Genomic DNA, 15,791 nt, shown 5'->3' with positions numbered 1-15,791 from the left:
TTGCCAAGTGTGCCCTGTGATACGAGTGGCAACCTGTCCAAGGTGTACCCTACGACCCTCCCTCTGTGGGTGTGGATAAGTACTCTGATTCCTGGGTGTCCCTGAAGGTAGCAGGAGAAACTCAGCTGTTGTTGGTAGTTAATTAAAGCCAGTTTGGCATTTTTCTTGGTTTTTGTTTACTTTATATGTCACGTCACGATGCACCTCACAATAGTTACACGCCCGTACTGAATGCACTGATAAACACACCTCATATTTATAATAATATTCTACTTGCATGAGTCCTCGTGATATTTGTTTCCTCTGCACAATCAGCCAACAGTCACGCTGGGTGATGAAGTAAGGCTCACTGTTGGCATTTCAGCTCGACCAAATGCTGCGGTGCATGCTGAAATAATTTTTTATGGACCTGACGAAGTGTTTAAGGGCATGGTTTTAAAATAGAAATAGTACTTTCCTCAAAGTTAGAAGGACTCTATTTACACCCTTGTTATGCTAAAAAAAGAAAAAAAAGAAAGACAAACAGCTCCGAAGCAAAAAGCACCAAAAACAAAATGAACCAAAGACTGATCCACAGGTGTCCACCTGCAGGATGGCAGTGACTCTAAATGGTTATTTATTACACTGCTTGGAGCACAGAAGTCCTCACCGAGGTTATGGAGCACTGGGTTCAGTTTTCACTCGTTATCCCCACAAACCAATTTTTCACTGACTTGTTAGTGCTCCCTCTTTTCCCATAACAACTTCTGGCCTTGTGGGCATCTGTGTGGGTGTATTTTACGACAGCTGTTTTACAAACAACCTCACCTCTCCTCCTCTCCCTCTAGCAGCTTCCTGTAAGCATTGATCTCCATGTCCAGGGCCAGTTTGATGTCCAGCAGCTCCTGGTACTCGTCCAGCTGCTGCTGCATCCGGGCTCGGATCTCAGTGATATCCCGATCTTTGTCCTCCAGCCGTCGCCTCATCAGGTCGCGCTCACGTGACAGAGCCTCCTCAAGTTCCCGCGCCTTGGCCTCGCTTGCCGACAGCTGATTCAGAGAGAAGATACACAAGGGTCGCCCAGTTACATTTTCACCACTGCTTTGTTTTGGATTCAGAAATCCACCTGATGGATAACAATCCACTGTCACGCTGTGAGAGGAAGTACCTGTTTCTGCAGCTGGCTCAGCTGGCCTGACAGGCTCTCCATTCGGATCCGGGTCTGCTGCAGCTCTTCATGGGCAGCTCCCACCAAGTTGCTGTTCCTGTCAGCTGACTGACGGGCATTTTCCAACTGACGGGCAGAGAGAAGAGGCAGTCAGCTCACAGCAGGGCTCAACTACAGCAGAAAAACTACACTGCTTCAGTCTGACCTTCTTAATAAAGCTCGAATGAACAAATCCAAATAAAGTTATTTCAAAGCAATGGGGTGAATGAGCATTACTTATAAAAAAAACTAAACCACAAGGCCCGACATAACCACCGTCACAGTAAAAGGACAGTTCACCCTTTGGTCTGTAGTGCTTTAAATCCATCTGGGTTCTTTTTGTACGAGTTGCTCAGTTTTGGAGATATCAGCTGTTACAATGTTGACCTTTCCATCTAATGAAACTGAATAACACTCACCTCGTGGTGCTGAATAGGTAAAAAGAATGAAGTATAATAAAATGTAACAACCAAAAAAATCTTTTTGGTAGAAGTTTCCTTCTATCTACCAACATTCGACAGTTAAAAGCTTGTCAGCGTAGCCGCCTGATCTGTGCTGGAAACAAACTGTTCTGAGTATCTGTCCTTCCTCCTTCACACCTGGAGTTCAAAGGGGATTTTTTTCCTCATAGTGTTGCGCTAAAGTAACTGTTTCTGACCACATGGATGTTATTTTCATATCAACAGATGTTTTCTACAAACAGGTTTTCTTTCAACTTACTGTTAAGATCAATTTCTCCGACTGCAGAGCCCTCAGTTATCTGTGTGTGTGTGTGTGTGTGTGTGTGTGTGTGTGTGTGTGTGTGTGTGTGTGTGTGTGTGTGTTACAAAAAGTTGTAAAGGTAAATCTTAAAGTTGCAAATTATGTTGATAATTAAAAGTGTGATTTTTTCCAATATCACTAATAACAAATAAGTACAATATATATCCATTAATTAAATTTAATTATAATTTTGCTTCTTTTTTTTTAGCCACTTTAACCCTAAACATCCTACTTTTTTGTTCTTGTCAAAGTTCATACAGGAGTGGGAATGTCCTCTTTTTATCTTCATTCACAAAACAGCAAAAACTTCTTCTACCATTTTCTAAAAAACAAAAACGATCTGTTTCATAGCTAATGAAACCAAAGAGATCTAAATCCTACAATCTGTTGTAAACTTCTCTGACACATTTCTCAGATGTTTTATTTAGTTGCAGATCAGCATGAGGACACTCCACCTCTGCCTGTGTACACGTCACACTGTGTCATTTCTTTTAGTGTGAAAAGAAAGAAATGGTAAAGTTTGGCCATAAATGTTTACATCCTGTCATAATGTTACAAGCATGAGCATCTCATCACAGGTAGATATACCCTCCCTTTTCCACAGTGATGCGATTGGTGGGTAAAAACAATGGTTGGATCATGACAACATGGATGAAAAGCCTTACGGGCCAGAAAAAAAATATTTATGTTTCATTTTGGCTTCGCTTTTCATGAATATACTTGAACACAAAAATGAATGAAGCATTTTTGTACATTGAGATGCTGAGAAAAGAATTCTTTGAATTATATGAAGTGAAAATTATTTCATACTTTGACTCTAGGTGGTGACAGAACCGTGTTTCCTGGGCAGAGATCAAATTACCTTGGAGTTGTAGGTCTTCTCGATTTCCTCCTTGTAGAGGCGGACCTGCTCCTCGTGCTGGGCTCTAAGGTCAATCAGAGCCTCGGCGAGCTTGCTGTCGAACTCCTGCTGCCGCCCGCTGTCAATCTCCACCATGCGGGACTCAAACCGACGCTTGGACTCACGCAGCTCCTGCAGACAACAGAGGAGACGGTGTAAGATAAAAAACATGCAAACTCAGAGTGGCACTGCCAAGACGACTTGTATGAATGATGCTTGAAAAAGACTGATCCGCACTGATGTTTGGTTCATGCACCATAAACAATAATACCATCACCAACTGTAAAAAACTGCCCTTGTCAATTAATTTAATTGTATTAATTAATTAGTTGCTTAATTAGTTGCACAAATTCTTTGTTCAGAGGGCCAGAGCTCCAACAGAAAACAAATCTTCAAGATAGTCCTCATTATCTCTACATTTGGAAAAAGCACAAAGTTGCCAACTTTGGGAAATAAATATTTCAGCTCTATTATGGCATCGTTATATCCGCTCTTTTTGTGCAGACTTCTATCTGTTCTGCATTACTAGAAGGAGAAGAAACAGCTCTGAGACAGATCTGAAGGGAAACATGCAAAAACAACAAGTAGGTGGTTGGAAGCAAATCAATATCCTGTGGAAAAGATGAAAAGTAGGACAGATTACTGAGACAGCACAGTAAAAATAGAAGTGCTGAGGTGAAGAGCAGGAACCTCGTTGTAGATGTTCTTCTGGAACTCCAGCTCCTCCTTCAGGGTCTGCAGGCGGTTCTCAGCGTCCACTCTCCTCAGCATCTCATCCTGCAGCTGCCTCTTGGCATCAGCCAGGTTTACTTCCAACTGGAAAGGAGGCACGAAGAGAGAAACGAGATGAGAGAAATGATTTTTAGCCGAGGCATGTAAGCACGCAAAAAGATATCTAACACAGAACTAGGTCCAGTCTGTGCTGCTTGATCTGTGAGCCTCTCTTAAAGAAAAACCTTTAGTTCCTTAGTTTGGCCAGTAGGTGGAGCAAGGCCACAACCTCAGGAGTAACGTTCATTGATAAAACAAATAGCAAAAGATGCAATTTTGTCTGTCTCACCACCACGTCCTCATTCATAATCAGCTGCTGGAGGGTTTACATAAAATTACCAACTCCACTGGGGTATTTCTGCTTTGAGATCAGCACCACACAGACAGCCAAAGTGGCTCTGCACTCCTCTGACTGCTGTTCAGCTGATAAATAGCTTTAAACAATCCGTGCAGGTCTGCAGATATTACAGAGCGACTCCTGCTTTATCAGTGCAAAATGGGCAGTAAATATCCATGCAGCCTACACGGACATCTCTCTTTCATTTGCAAATTCCAGGCTAAGCTTCAAACCACAGTCTGTACTTCTTTGCCTATCAAATCGCAGCTCAAGGGGGCGGGGCAGAACGCACATTGGTGTTTGTGGGATTTTCCCCATTTGAGACCACAAATAAACCACTTCTGAGAGGTAAGCTAAACCAGAGGACCACAAGGCTTTCGCTGTCTTTCATTAATTTACAGTGAACTCTTCCTATTGTTAGAAGTGCAGTTTTAATGCTGAAGCATCAAAGTAAAAGATGAAAAAAAACTAGGCAGTAAATAACAAACATTTCAGACTCCATATAATGAAATGTGCTCTTCCTGCCCATGTTAACCAGGTAAGACTTAAGTTTGGATAAAAATGTCTTTTACCTTCGCCAGCTGGGCCTTGAGGTCCTTCACCTCTGCCTCCAGGGTTCGCTTCTCCCCCAAGGCAGTGCTGAGGGCAGCATCTTTGGAGTTGAGCAGGGCTTCTAGGTCCCTCAACCTGACCAGAGCTGCCTCCAGGTCAGACTCCTTCTTGGCGTTCCTGTGAAGATAAGGATGACAGGATGTGGACGTTAGTTTGTAGATTCTTTGGTACTTTAAGTGTCATCGTTATATATTCTAACTGTGCCTATCATATCCCTGCTGATGAATGTAATTTTTTCCCCACAGACAAACATTTTATCAGCCTTACTGGAGCACTGCAAGTGGCCGCATCCAGTACTGAGAAATGAAGCGAATCAAGAAATGCCAAAAACTGCAGTTCTGCTAACCACCACTTGAGGTTGGCCCTGACAGTGAGTCGATCCCCACAGATTCTCCAAAAGTACAACAGAAATAAACCCAAGTTAGCTCTCCATCCTCTCATCTAAACACAGTCACATTAGGTCTCTTTAATCTAACAGCCTCTTAAAATCTAAATCATTTTTTAAAAGCTGTGGCTGTGTTAGAGGTGCTATATAAAACAAAGCTGTGTTGCCACCACAGAACTGTTTTTATAGAAATAAATGAGAGAACAAACAAAAATGCTTTCTATAAATCATCTTCCATTTAGGCTATTGTTTGTATTTCAGTGGAAAAGGTGAAACAAGGTCCTCACCACAAATCATTCCATGTAACAGAAGGTCGCAGGCATAAAATTAAATTCAACATATTTTTTTTTTAAATTAAGCCATTTATTTCTATATGTATTTATTTAACTGTTCACTGGTTTATTACCCTCAAAACTCAATTTTGTCTTGTACATAATTTAATAAAAGTGTAATAAAAGTCTTGTCCATCAGTTCACGGATTTGGTAACTTGCAGTGTAGCTTCCTGTTAGCTTGGATTCAGGTTAAAATCTACAAAGTTATAAAAGAAGAACCTGTTCTTTATCTGTGCCGAGCGATAAGTAGCACCAAAGTACCCGGCAGTGAGAGAAGCTGTGGATGACACACTGTGCTGTGCTGTTATTGGCCTCCCAAACTACACAAGAGCCCATGAACTTCTCTCCAAGACAACCTGTGGCGTTTTAAGAGAACTCGTGTTTGTTCAGAGAACTGTGTGAGGGGAAAAAATAAAAGAAATCTTGGAACTGCCTGTGGAAAAACTATATATTTCCAGCACAACATGAAGACGGGGGACGGGTTGGAGAGAGGCTCATGCACGCCTAAGGAGGAAATGGGCTCCCTATTATTCTATTTGGCCCTGTGGGCCAGGCTTCATTGTCACTAATAATGACCATCTGCTGCAGGAGAAGGCTTCCAGGCTGCTCACACAGACCTCAGAGTCCTCTGGTCATGGACTGCCGGGCGTTAGGAGAGCCAGTGTATGGAGAAGCAGGCAAAAAGACACACAGATACCCCACAGCAGGGTGAACTGACGGATATAAACTCCAAAGCGAAAATGCGCTGGTTTATGACACAGCAATCAATATCCATTACTGCCTTCAATAAAACCCAGAACTTCTTTTCAAGAGGATGAAAGCGAAACTTTGTTTTTCTGAAAAAAAGAGCTAAAACTAACAAGTAAAACAGCAGGTCAACCGAAAAAACTTGCATCACAGGCAGAAAGCTGAAAACTGAAGCGGATTTAGGGAAAAAAAAAAAAAAAAAAAAAGGAGCCTACCAGACTGATTATTGTTCAGATTTAAAAAAGGAAAAAGAAAAAGGAGCAGGAGAAGGAGGAGGAGGAGGAGGAGGAGGGCCGCCCAGTTTCTGATGGGCCCAAATCAAATCAGCGTCCTGGCTCGGCCTGCTCACAAACACAGACATACGCAGCTCGGGGAAGAAAACAGAGACTGCATTCACATGCACTTTATCACACGTGCTCTTTAAATAACCCCCTGCAAAAAAAATTAATCAAATTCTACATCAAAACATTTTTTTATTATTGTTGCTCATGAACACAGCATTTCATTTTTTATGAAAAGCTGATGAATCAAAGCAGATTTTTCACTCAGTTTAGATCCGTTGGTGAACTGGTGTTTTTTTTTAATATTAATAAAGATATCGTTGGACTAAGCACTGAAGTGCCAGATGTCCAGACCGCACATTCTATAAACATCACAAATACTTGCTGGAGTTAAAAGCCTTGCTCATGGGCAGCCTGCCTTTCTGCCTTTCTTTGAATCAGCCTCTGTTTGCTAATAGATATGACTACATGAGAGCAGGAAGGAAGGAAGAACGATATCGGTTCCCACTTATCTGTTGCAACTATTTGTCATATTTGACTTGTCAAAGAATGACTTCATGACTCAGGTGTAGTGCAGTAAAAAATGCACTATTAACACCTACAACAGTAGTTGGACCAACAAAGTTGTTGCCTCATTCAGACGTGTCAGTCATCACAGAGCTTCAAGCCTCTCCCACTAGACAGATTAGTAACTCGTGTAAAAAGAGACGTGACACCAACTATAAAATGTTTTAATGGCTTATATTGTTGTGACTGTAATAACAATAATCTAGTTTAACAACCTGAGGAGGTGCCATGCTCCTCGAGGCTAGGTCTCTGCGACGGAAACTCATTTACTAAAGTTGCTGCTTTATGTTATTGTGGGATATCTTAAATTCACCGCGATCCTCATTAACATATACAGTGCACTTCTATAAAAAAGCAAAATAAATCAACCCAAACATGCCTGTAATGGGAGAAGGAGACAATGAGAGGTGTGTTTTTCATTTCACTTGTAAATTCATTTGTTTACAGCTTGAGATAAACACAGCTCTATGTCTGAATGTTAATATTCTCTCCAATGGACCGTTTTAACAGTGTGACTCTGCAGCAGACGAATGCTCTGTGCGTGTGTGTGCGTGCATGCGTGTGCGTGTGTGCGCGTGTGCATGCGTGCGTGCGCGTGTGCGCGTGCATGTGTGTGTGTGCGTGTGGCTGCTGTGACATTCATTAAGGCTAATGGGCCCAGTGGATCAGCTTCAGCAGTGAATTAATGGATAGATGTGCCTCTACTGTATCAACATGCTGCTTTCAGTTTGTATTCTCCTCGTATATAAAAGAATAAGAAAAGCTCACAGCTAAAAGACTGAGTGTTTGATATTGTGACTTTATACTATAAGCACATAATATATGAACTGGGGTGATTGTTAAGGTGTTGGGTCACCCGGTTGTCACAAGTCTACTGAAAGTAGTGCTCTTGTTTTGCTCTGGTTTTAATCCCTCATAGACACAAATAAAAGCAGGTCAGTGCCGATGTTTAAAAAAAAAAAAAGCAATGATGATTTTTTTTTTCAGTTTGTTTGTTTTTGAGATCCTGAAAATCAAAAACTTCTTACTTAATGTGAACAAATAATAAAAACAAAAATAATTTGACATGACAGATTAACGTTGGTCCCTCATATCTGTAAATGGCATTTAAATGTTGATATGAGTCAACGAAGCCAATAATGGCTCGGTATATTTTGAAATATATAAAATATATTCAAATAAAATGTTTGATTTAAAAAAAAGATGGAGTGCAGACGTTACAGAAACAGAAAGCATTTTTAAACTATGTACAGTTTGACTACGTCCATCCCTCCTTCCAAAGAAAGGTTCTTTCTTGCAAACAGCTCAAATTCCTGACATTCATATTCCTTCAAGCAGACACTAAATAGGGCACAGCAGGGGAAAAGCTCAGGAGGTCACGAGCACAGTCCATCCATCATGTCACGTACGGGTCCATGGCTTAACCTCTCGGGACCTTCCTATAAAAAGGGAGACCAGCTCTAACACGGTCTCACATGTGGTGGTGTTGATGTTTTTGTTATTATCACCCTCATTAGGTGTCCTTAAATCACATAGCGACTCCTCATACTATATGGATGCAGGCATAGTCTTGGATCTCTTCTCTTTAACAGGACATATACACCCAAACCAGGCCAAAATGGTTGTTTCTAATCCAAACAGTTAAAATGTATATCGATCACGGTTAAGTTTTGTTTGATTGTTACTGATTTAACGATGGCCCTATTTTATCTCTGATAAGCTGACTACATGTGAATGCAGTGTCCTTTGACTTTCAGTCACATCCAACCAATGTGCTCAACCTTCAAAACGTGACCAATGGCTGATTTCACTGTGTCACCATCTTTTATATACAGGCTGGAGATCAAAGTCTGCAGGCTGAATTTAATCCCATCGACTAGATAATCGAAAGATACCCTTCACAGGCTGAATGAAAATTTCTGCTGGTAGCACTCTGAAGCATTTCTGTACAGAAATTTCACAGTAATCCGATTGCTGCTGAGATACTTCAGTGTGAAGCAAAGTGGTGGAGTGAAAAAACATACAGCCACTCATGAGAATCCCTAATGGCTTGGGAAACCCACTTATTTAATTACTTTATAGCAGCTTCTGTACTGTGCAACGCTTTGAGGGACTAAACCAAAAACTCACAATGGGAATCGCATTCAATAATGGTTTTATTAAATGAGTATTGTCAATGGCTTTGAACAGGGAGGTGCAAAGGTGCACATTTGTCTGCAAAAACTGCAACTACTACCAATTTACTCACATTTCTCTGAACGTAAAAACTGAGTTCCAGCTTTAAATAGGCAAAAAAGGCACGCATGTGAGGTAAAGATTGTTTCAGCCGTTTGCACTCTAACTTCACTTCCTATTATGTGAACTACAAAGGAAAAAGGAACTAAATTAAGTAATTAAGTAATTATTTTACTATAAGTCAGGAACATTAGGACGCAGGATTAAATGGCACGACCGATTCATCCTGGCTACAGTTATTGTAGTCAAACTCTAACCTACGTATTACAATTAGATGTAGTTAAGTGAAACATAAAATATATAAATAAAAAAATAAATAAATAAAATAAGTAGAATGATTTTATGAACTACATAAGTTAATTTGTTTAGTTTTAGTCTTTGTTAGTTTTGCTAAATTTTTTAAAGCAGCCTGTATAAGCAGGTTCTCATGGATTCATCCCTGCTTATAAATAATGGTGTGTGTGCGCATTATAACATCAATTCTGAACATTTTGCATCTGCAGAAAAAAAACAAAAAAACCAAAATTATAATTCCATTTAACATTTTCAAAAATGCCAAAACTTCCACTGACATGTATGAAAAGTACAATATTTTAAATGATAAAAACTGAACTAAAAGGAGAAAACCCATCTGGGAAATTAAGTAAAAAGAAATTGAAGTGAAAATAAAAATTGCAAATTAAATACACTCCAATAACTCTGCTCCTGGGAGGTACGATTGGCACCTTGACTATAAGCAATTTTTTAAACTGAGAAGCTCTGACACACAAAAATAAATGAAAATATTGCAAGAGCAATTTTTCCCCCTGATGTACTCACAAAATCAAAATCACAAACTGGAATTAGAAGATTACCGCATTACAAAACGCATCTCAATGATGCACTTCTCTCACTGGGACATCTCCAGGATGCTGTTCCTGGATGACTGCTTAAAACAGCCAGTGGTCCCTGTGGATAATGGAAGAGCATTGGAAAAGCTCACTTTTTGGAATTTAAGTGTTCTGCAATGCAAAAATTGCAAAAATGACAGAGTAAGTGCATCTGTGGACCGAATGTCTGTATATACAACCTCAGTGTGTGCTAATGTGAAACATGCATGCCGGTCTCGACAGTACACGTTCTCTTCATGCAGCCGTTTGCTCAGAATTACCGGTTCATATATAAATTAGACAGCAAACAAATAAATATTCAACCTCTGAAGCCTCACAAATTGTGCTCAGGACACATGTGGAGAAACTCAGCAGTTATTTTTAGGAAACTTATAATTAATATTTACAACATCATCAGCAGGGGAATAAGCAATGTGGTACTGATCTAACAGATGCAGATTTAATTAAAATTAAAAGTTTTATATTCTGCATAGAAAAAACAAATTAGATCATAAAATGAATTTTGTCAAGCTTTCTTCTTGTCTCTAGACAGTTAAACACTTCTTTTATTTTATTCCACACACTAATAACTACAGCCTAAAAAAAAAAAAAAGGAGGGGAAAAAATAAAATTGTAAAAATTACATCGTTTACATTTCAGCTCTTCGGAGGAATTTCATTACACATGATTTAAAACTGACACATGCTGAGGCACAGAGACAAAATGGGAGCTTTTGGATGGAGACGGTGTGAGATGGGGGAGAGTAGGAGATGGTGGTGTGAAATGGAAATACGAAAAAGACTGAAACAACAAGAAAAAGAGAAAGAGGGTGAATAATGGAGACAAGAAATCTGAGGAGGAGAAGGAGGAGCAGGAATGTGTTGGCTCCGCTCCGAGCCTCGAGGATGACTCACAGCTATCTTTGTCCACCCCAGTAACAAGAAACGAACTCCGCCTCGCGGAGTGAAAGAGAGAAAAAAGCCTGCCGTCTCTCTCCCTCCTCCCCTGTTTTGCTATGCCGTTACCCCGGCAACCAAGGCCTTGTCATCAGGCCTGCTAGCGTGCACATTTCCAGCATGGTGTGGACGCAGTGGAATAAAAAGGTGGAGAGTTTTCTGTGCAGATTTTCAACACATCTCGGGACGTTGAGTGTGGTGTTTTAATGCGTGCAGCCCCGAAGGAAAGTCTAACCTTCTATTCCTACAAGATATGAAGGAAAAATGACTGTGACCAGAGCCAGAAAAGAGGCTATACAAAGACCTTTATGAGGCCTATAAATCTGGAAACTAAATTTAGACATTTTATAGCAGAAACACATTTAAATATGGAAAGAATTTGGTTTTTCTAGTGCAGTGCACAAGATTTAGCACAAGCAGTGTTTCTATGTGCTGCTTGCAAATACTAAAAGAAGGCAGAAAGCTCAGGGACCAGAAACTAAAGCAAAAGCAGAACCTGCAGTACCCCCAACAGCCACTTGAGGCTGCTCTGGAGATTTTTTTAAAAAAAATTTAACTAAAATTATAACCCAGCTGGGGTTAGTCAGGCATTATTGTGGTTGTGAGAGTTAGCTGTCTGCTAGGCTTCATGTCTCATTTGCCTTTTTAAGCATCTCTAAAACATCTTTTTGGTTTATAATTTGGCTCCTTTAGCAGTTACTGCCATTAGCAGTCTATCCAGAGTGAAATTCCAGTATTGAATTCACATTTCTGCTCTTGCCTAATGCAGCACCCAAAATGCTAATGGAAATCCACAAACCAGTGGGTGAGCACCAGCTAACAAACCTAACACCTTTGATTCCATCTTTTATTTACAGTGTAGTAAACAAAAGTCTATCATTTCAAGTTACCCATGTGTGCAGAATGTGCTGCTTTAAGAGACAAAATATTTGAGACTGTACAAATTCATCGTCTGATCTCTCCATGAACTAAGCCGCCTTTGTTTTCCCTTCTTTGCAGTGATCTGGCAGCCTGGATCATTTTCCTGGCTGCGCACAATCAGATGAAAAGGTTAGGGGCCTCCTCATGCAACCCATTCGTCCATCCATACTGACAGTTCTGAATTTGTGGTTTCTGTAGTATTGGAAAAATCTAATGTGGAGTTTAACAAAAAAAAAAAAAAAAAATCCATAACATCCGTTTCCAGAAAGCCTGGTTTTCATCTGCTGGTAGCACACAAAATCAAACTGTTACTAAACTCTAAACACAAGAATATTTTATTTTTCTAGAATTTGTGCTGAAGAAAAAAAAAAAAAAAAATCCATAAGCCCTCCAAGTTCCTCGCAGGAAACCTGGCCAACATATTGCTCTCTATGTAAAGTAGCTGCAGGGGCTTTAGACAGCAGCACGCACACACCGACAGCTGGGAGCTGCTCACTACGACTGCAGTGTTTACAGGAGCAGCTCCCCTGCAGGAGTAGGGGCTTCAGCGCTTTGCACACGTGCACATCGGTGGCTGCAGGAGGAAACCCACTGAGGTTTTCCCTGTTTAAACCGCCAAATTGTGCAAGTGTCCACCGAACTATATGGTATGCTACTATATAAACACACGGACACACCCCCTTCTGAAAAGCATGCAAGGTCTGTGTGGGTGGGGTTTCCTGATGACTCACTGCTCAAACACAGAGGAGAAATTGGGGGGCAGGAGGAGGGGGTTCTTCCACATTCCCTATAGGCCGTCTAAAATGTTCCCTTTTCCTTTTATAGCCCAGTGTTTCCTTTTTCCAGCTTCACCACGTTTAGTTTAGCAATTCACAAAGCCACTTTATGTGGAGAGCACTGTGGGGAAAAGGTGACTAAGAGGAAGGCTGGTGAATAATGAGGCACCAGGAAAACATGCCAGAGTACAGCATGATCCTCTGCTAATGGCCTTTAAAATAAAAACACGCTTTATTATAGCGCCTGTATCCAAATGTGCTTTTGGTTACAACTTATTTTCAGAAGTCAAATGTTAAAATAGCAACAAATAAAAATAAATAAATTGTTTTGTTCAGAAAAAACTTACTCTGCACAAATTATTCTCCAAAGGCGACTTACTCATCATGACAACCAGTTGAATCCTGGCCAAAGTTAAATCATTTGAGGTTTCCTGCATCACTGAGAAAACAGTTTCTCATATACAGCACAAAACAACACACAGGTAAAAATCAAAATAAAGCCCGATTTCTGCATTTGGCAGACATCAAAGAGTTTTCTTCATTTCTAGTCTTGTGCACAATAACTTAAAGTGTATAAACGATAATTACAGTAAATCCACACACATTTAAGAAGCTGGAATCTATTATTACAAATAATCCATCAAAGTAGCAGCTAAACAATTTCATTCTTTTGCCTTACATCTCTCACTGACTCTCATGATGGCGACCTTCCTGAATGAAGCAGTGTGTGTGAAACCGCATCCTGTACTCGTCCTTAAAAGAAATCACAACCTTAAATATGTTGCTCATTCAAATGAAAATACCGATCAACAGAAATGCTGTGGTGGCTGTTACGTGTGCTCCTGAAATGCCCAGCCCAGACATGACACGAACTGCTGAGGTAACCGAAAAGAGCTGAACAACAATCACATCACCTCAGATATAGTAAAAATGGCAACAATGCTAACACAGCACCCATCATTTACTGTCACTCATCTGCCACTTTGGGAATGGCTGGCTGTGAGCACTAAAACTATGTGCTGCTACACCTAAATGAGAAATGCACCAGTGCACCCAGTGTAAAAAGTTAGGGCTGGAGGCCTGGGTTATTATACGCTTTTAAATCACGCACTAATTGTGAACACGTAAACGCAACTTTGAACTGGTTCGGCTGCGTGTGTGCCGTGTGTGAGGAACCAGACGGTGTTCTGACACGTTTACACGTGTAGCAGAGGAGTTTCCCTGCAGGCTCCGAGATTAAATCAGGTGCGAAGGTTGTCGAAGAGAACCTCGAGTGTGGCCTGTAAAACAACAAAGAAAAACTCTGCAGACTTCAGCCTGATGGTGCGAGTCAGCTCTGCAGCTTGTTGTGAAACTTTCTTTTGCTGCATTTTTTGGTGAAACAGGCTGGTACTTGACTGTTTCCTGTGTCTCTTCTGGGATGAAGAACACAATGACAGGGATTGTATGTGTGCGTGTGGGATAAATCAGCAGAAACAGTCAACAATGCGGCCTTTGCCAGAGACCGCCCGTTCGCATCCACATGTGGCAGATGGAAACAGCGTTTTTAGTGTTTGCTTTTTCACAGCAAAGCAAATGGTGACCATGGCTAATCGGCTTCAGAGAGCCAAGAGACGTTCTCTCGTATCAAACTCTGTTTTGTTTGAGCTGTCACCAAAGCAAAATTTGCCTGCGGAAATGAGTTCCACGCACTCTTTGTCTGATTCGTGCCCGCAGAAATTTGCATTCGTTAAAGCTCAAACACAGCGTCAGTCAACAAATGAAGAAAGAGAACGGAGTCCCGCCCGACGATAGAGCCTGTTAGAAAGTCTGTGTGTGAGACCGCAGACACCGAAGGGCACATGAAACACCTCTTGTTCCCCTTTGCACGATTAGTACATGACTCATCAGTGGGTGAGTCAGATGCTGGTCGCTGCTCTTTGTGTTAGCTTTTACGCTAACTCTTCACTGGTGCTGAATCGGAATAACTGACAGGATAAAGAGCAACGCTGGTACACGTCTGCCACTTCTGTCCCTTGTTTTCAGGGGTTTTTGCAGCCATCATTAAACAAAGAGCTAAAGAGATCTTAAGATAAGATTACGAAGAAGCGTTCATGTTCTTTACTATTCAGCGCTTCCTGTTAATCAGACCTGTTAGACGTATGAATTCCAAGTAAAAAAAAAAAAAAAAAAAAAAAAAATCACAGCAGTCCTCTTTTAGGTGCAACCTTGATTAGCTTGCAGACATTAATTTAAGTGCTGACAACAGGTTAAAGTGCTTTGACTAAACAAGACCATCCTGGTGCTTCTTCCAACAAGTTGATCAAAAACGCTTTATTACATCCAGCCTGAACTGTGTGACAGTTATCATCCTGCTGTGTCCCATTTTAAAGAAAAAGAAAAGTCTCAGTTCTTCTTTCAGCCTCATGTAGGCATCAAGTTGTAACAGCAGACTGTTTCGAGTTGCTTTTCCAGCTGCACTGACTTACAGCGAAAACTCCAGAAACCTGAGACGACAGCTATCGTTAGCTTTGAGCTAAATAAAACCCATGTGGAGTTAATGAGTCAGGGTTCTGTAGCTTGTGTTAGCGTTTAAGCGGGTGAAAAAGAAAGAATTTATTCTTGGAGTAAAACCAAGTTGAGGTTGTGGGACGAGTCTAGCGACTGGGTGCTCTCACGCAAAACAGTAAGAGGCTGGTACCGTCGGACAGGAAACACAGGAGTGCTCGCTGTGAGTGTGCAACAGATCAAAGTGACAGAAAAGGAAGAAAAGGCGGGTTTGTTTCAGGAAGACTCAAGTAGTGCCAGGTGAGCTCTAAAACTCTAAAAAAACAACTTTGCTTCCAGTGATTGTGTAAAGTCTGATGCTAGCAAGCCACACCCATCTGCCACAAGTTAAAAAAAACAAACCAAAACATGCAAACTATTTCCCAGTTTGCCAGAATCGTGTTTGTAAAAAAATTTAACGGCAACTTCTGTCACACGCAACAATGCAAAAGCAGTTCACACATATAGAACACAATTAATGACACTTTTAAATAAAACCGATCAGCTTCTTGAATAATAAGAGCACTGCAAGCTAAGATAAACAAAATCAAGATGGCAAAGCTTGGCTTCCAGTCAGTCCTGCGTCCTAATAAACAAATGCAGCAGTTAATGCAGAACATATGAGC

General features: G+C 40.8%; 1 protein-coding gene across 2 annotated transcripts in view; it reads right to left on the bottom strand.

The window, feature by feature from the left end:
• The window catches only part of LOC100696816 (lamin A), a 44,812-nt gene that overhangs the window by 7,267 nt on the left and 21,754 nt on the right, over positions 1–15,791 (bottom strand). For both annotated transcript variants that reach the window (XM_013275037.3, XM_003451265.5), the window contains 5 exons: positions 4,530–4,686; positions 3,540–3,665; positions 2,811–2,981; positions 1,148–1,273; positions 808–1,028 (listed from right to left, as the gene is read on the bottom strand). In XM_013275037.3, the coding sequence (XP_013130491.1) occupies positions 808–1,028; positions 1,148–1,273; positions 2,811–2,981; positions 3,540–3,665; positions 4,530–4,686 (801 nt within the window). The remainder of the gene's footprint in view (positions 1–807; positions 1,029–1,147; positions 1,274–2,810; positions 2,982–3,539; positions 3,666–4,529; positions 4,687–15,791) is intronic.

This window comes from Oreochromis niloticus, linkage group LG11 (assembly GCF_001858045.2).
Source record: "Oreochromis niloticus isolate F11D_XX linkage group LG11, O_niloticus_UMD_NMBU, whole genome shotgun sequence".
Lineage (NCBI taxonomy): Eukaryota > Metazoa > Chordata > Actinopteri > Cichliformes > Cichlidae > Oreochromis > Oreochromis niloticus.
This window is presented reverse-complemented; position numbering and strand designations above follow the sequence as displayed.